This window comes from Aptenodytes forsteri, unplaced genomic scaffold (genome assembly GCF_000699145.1).
Source record: "Aptenodytes forsteri isolate BGI_AS27 unplaced genomic scaffold, ASM69914v1 Scaffold255, whole genome shotgun sequence".
NCBI classification, from domain to species: Eukaryota; Metazoa; Chordata; class Aves; order Sphenisciformes; family Spheniscidae; genus Aptenodytes; species Aptenodytes forsteri.
This window is the reverse complement of record NW_008794888.1, coordinates 8,267,643-8,272,132: the sequence shown is the minus strand read 5'-3', so window position 1 is coordinate 8,272,132 and position 4,490 is coordinate 8,267,643. Positions and strand designations below refer to the sequence as shown.

The 4,490-nt window shown below is 42.7% G+C and overlaps 1 protein-coding gene across 1 annotated transcript in view; it reads right to left on the bottom strand.

The window, feature by feature from the left end:
- Window positions 1-2,735: 2,735 nt before the first annotated feature.
- The window catches only part of EPB41L5 (erythrocyte membrane protein band 4.1 like 5), a 74,231-nt gene continuing 72,476 nt past the window's right edge, over window positions 2,736-4,490 (bottom strand). The window contains exon 26 of the mRNA XM_009274980.2: window positions 2,736-4,159. Within this exon, the coding sequence (XP_009273255.1) occupies window positions 4,102-4,159 (58 nt within the window). The 3' untranslated portion in view covers window positions 2,736-4,101. The remainder of the gene's footprint in view (window positions 4,160-4,490) is intronic.

The following is a 4,490-nucleotide window of genomic DNA, read 5'->3' as shown; positions in this document are numbered from 1 at the left end:
GTTTGTGGAAGGAGACCCAAATGCAACTGAGCCCCTCTTAACGGTGCTGAAAATTTTCTTGCCAAAGTTGCGTCCAAAAAATTGTCCAAAACATAGCTTTTACACCGCTGTCTGTCTTTGACAAAGTGTATGTGGAATTTCAGTTTAAAATCTAATACATTCAAGCTAATTCATTAACCGTGACTGATTACCAGGTAAGTAGTTATTTTATGTCATATGACTTACCTAATATTAAACCCCATTACCACTGAAGTAAAGAATAGATTCCCTTAATTCAAGTGTAAGAGGGCCTGAACTCCCACATTTTAACACCCGTTTCAAAAGCTTCTAAGACCACCGCCAGGTACGCAGCACATGCGGACTCTCTGGTCTCTCCCTGTTGGACTAAATGGGTGAGACTGAAACGCAGTTCTAAGATCCAGCATCTCCCGAAGATTAACCAGTCTGAGATACGGGGGGTGGGGGTGTTATTATTAACGTTAAGATTTCAATAAAATCTTTTACTCCAATCGCCTATGGAGTATGACCGGAGTAAAATCACTTTTACTTTTAGATCCCATTAGTGTAAGTTAGCATTTTTTAATTACAGAGTTAAACAGCCTCCATCTCTGACCAGCATTACAGGCACACACAGCAAAAGGGTACAAGGCCAATTAATGAGCACAGGCTGGGACAGGCATGAGGAAGTCAATGGGGGATAACTTTGTTAGGAAAAAAATGTGAACTTTTTTTTTTGTTTTTAAATCAGGGAGCTGGCTTTTTCCAAATGACTGCAACAGAACGTGCATTTATTCATTCCTGTCAACTCTTACAGCTTTTAAGTGGTTGGCAGACTTGCCAACGTCCCAACACCAGATTCAAACAAAAGTTTTATTTATAAATCTCTTTAAATAAATCCCAAAAAATAAACTTTTAGGGGATGATTGGACCTTACAGCCAATCAATCAATAGTACCGCAATGGTAAGAAAATCCCTTTTTCTCAGTGTCACACAGGCATTAATTAATACTTTGTAACACTAACTGTAGGAACTATTACACCTATTTGTGTTTGATAAAATGCAGGTGATGAGTACTGCTCCGTTACCTGTTAGCCAGTCACGATACAACATGATACCTATAGTTTTAAAGCAAAACAGTGATGCAAAACCATAGGATGTTCAGATACCTACCTATGTGTCTGCTCAGACCACATAACTGTGGCGCCTTAGTCTCGCCAGGCTCCCTATACAAACAGTGATTTGGAATGGCTAAATAAGCTACGTTGAGTTAAATGGAGTGAATATTTGCTCCAAGTATTAGATGTCACTGGAAAGAGTTGGGTTTGCAGCCCCAAATCTACTAGAAATTCCAAGTCCCCCATTTAACAGTTGAAAATTTTGAATTTTTAAATAAAGTTCAAAGTATTAGTCCTCTGAAAATTGAGAAAAACCTTGCCCCTTTGAAATTTTCGTGTGTGCACGCATGTGTGCAAATACAACATTCCCCTCTGATCACCACTATCCCGACCATGCTGAAATAACAGTTGGCTACTTGGAACCACTTAGGTTTTTAGGGGGACACACCCACCACACGTTATTTACTTGTTATTTGCTGTATGCGATTGCTCGGGAGGAATCTAAGGATGGTATTCAACACGCAATGCTGTAGAACTGTAAACTTGTTATTCTACTTTTGGGAGGGATTCAAGCTAACAGTTCACAGAGCTCCTGAACCCAACGGGAAGAGTCAAATATCAAACATGCCTTGAAGAAAATGCTACTGCATTCTGTCTATTTACAAAACCAACACATGTAGCTGGCGAATGCCAGCTCAGCTGCTGAGCAAACAGATCAACAGCAAGTGCCAAGTTTCCCCACACAGTCCTGGCTTTGTGCAGGAAGCAGACTGTTGCAGCCATAGCTTCCCTTTTCCTGCAGGAACTTTGCTGGCAACTGTATTATTAATCCAGACTAAGACATTTGATATTTGAATCGGGAACCTTCTACATTTTAATATGCAGTAAGGCTCAGACTTAAAAGCATATAAAAAAGCCAATACTCAACTGGAAGTAACAGCGACAGAGCTGAACGGCTGGCGAGCAGAAACACTCCACCTGGCCCAGAACAGCAGCTCCCCTCTGGCTGGCAGTGCGGGGAGCCTGCCCGTGCAGTGCTTCAGGCGCTGGCTGGAGCAGGGACCTGAAGCGCCTGCCACCAATTTTGACTCCCAGTTCTTGAGGCAATGGCTGCAAATCATTGTCTGCAGAGAGTTGCTCTGGTATGTCAGTCCTAAGAGCTCCCCATGGTTTCTATGTTTCCCTATTAAGGCTTCAGGGGTTTTGAGGAGTGGCAGTGGGCCACGTAAATGCCACGTGGCTTCTTCCTTAACACTCTCATTCAACATCTTGCAAACAAGAGCACAAGAGCAGCAGTAAGAACACCCTAGCCTGAAAGAAGCAGCCTGGCCGGGCACCAGCTTACCTGCACAACCCACAGTGGTTTGGTCCAAACCTTCGTCTACACTGAGAGACGTGCACGCAGCCGGTGTGCAGAAATGAAGTTGTGCATCCAGGCTTCAGAACCAACTCTCACATTTAAAATTATTTCTAAGAACTACGTGTATATAAATATTTATAAACAGCAGCGCTATGCAGAAAACATCCTCCAACCCCAGGCATATGTACAAACCTCTTCCTAAGAAAGATCCCAGTTGTTTCATCTGTGCCTCCCTGTTAGGAGATGTGGAGTTCATCATCGGGCTTCTGTATTTCTCCTCCCTCTGACTCTGCACTGACCTTTTTCACAGGCTGTATCCGCAGGGTCCATGTGCTCACCTCTACATGTCCACAAGGCTCCTGCTGCCCAGGACTCAAATGATCTCTTACATACCGTATCCTGTACTTCACCTGAGCACCAAAAGGCCTTCACCAGCTCTGCGGAGCGTGCTCTTGCAAGTGCTCCTACCTTCTTTCTACAAAGTGGTGAACTGCTTACAGGAACTTTTCATCTTTTTTTCCTGTTTTCACCTTATTCTTTCTATTCTTGGTCCACATACAACTATTAGATGACACTTGGAACAGGATTCGAGGTGGTGTTAAGAACTGATCTAGTTCTACCCTCATGCTGCTAACATACCTGGTAAGTATTCCCAAAGCACGGCATCTGGAAACAACACCCAGAAATAGCATGAACAGAAACAAGAAAATTCTTTTTCTTCCTAGTCCTGTATGACAATAAAACTAACTAATAAGCAGTTCCTGAAGTAAGCTGTACTTATGCCTTCACTGCTTCAGCATTTAAAACATACATATCTCTAGCCTAAAATGCATGTATTTGAGTCACATAGGAAACAAAATAATCAGTGTCAAAATGTGGGACCTCTGCTGTAGTCTGCTAGTGCTACAAGCTGTTTGGCAGGTTCATCTTCCTTTTCCTGGTTGCAACGAGCAGCTCAAATCCAGTCAACATAGTTGGTCACTGATGGACTAGATTTTCATTCTTTCCAGGTACTGTAACAAGAGGTGCAAGGATTATTAAGGGGTTTAAGGCCAAAAAGGAGAGTATGTGTTGGTAAAACAAAGGAAAAACGGGGAATAATCACACAGAAGAAAATGTCCTTGGCCATATGAAACAGTCATCGCTACTGTGAGCCACCATACATAGTATGGCCACAAGGTGGCCCTACAAGTTCTCCTAATCTTTCCAATATTAATCTACAGAGGTCAGGGATACCGTGCTCACACCCTACATAGCTAACATCACAGTGAACGCTTTCCATTAACACTCGAGAGGCAGCACAGGGTAAGAAAGACTAAACCTGGCGTGAGTGGAACACAACTAGATTCTGTTCCTCGCTTTCAGAACTAGCTCCAGTGTGGTATTTCACTTCTCCTGAGGGAGAAGATCAAATGTGAATGTGGTTTTATATCCTGGTTTAGACTGTAATTCCAGTTAGATTGCAAAAGATGTAGAAGTCTCTTCCTGGATCCTAGCAAACCAGCTGGCTGTTTGACTTCTGTTCAGCAAGAGTTCGATCCCAAGCAAGTCTTTTGGAAGGATCCCTTGGAGATATGTTCGAAGATTTGAGTTTTTACAAGGTGGGAAGTGCAGAAACTCCTTCTTCTAGAGTTCAGTGGTGAGTAAACATTTCGTTCTTATTGTAGCATCCTCAGTAACTGGGCTAAAAGGGAAAAAAAAAAAATGAGGCCCTGTAAATACACTCCTCCACAAAGATCTGCCGTGATGGATTAAAAAAGAAAAAGATGAGTATTCTTCCAAAGAGCGTTAATAGCTGTTCCCCTCGTAATTTAATGAGACCAATGGACAAACCTTTCCAATGGACAACTGCAGAAGAGCAAACAACCAATTTCACACAGTGCAGCAGGAGCATCGTTGCCATCCACATTGTAAGAGGTTCACTGAAAGGCCTGATCATCACTGCCATCGTTCTGCCTTACCAGCACGGCAGAATGGAATAGCAAGGGGAAAGGTTTCTACAGATTCTGTTTTCC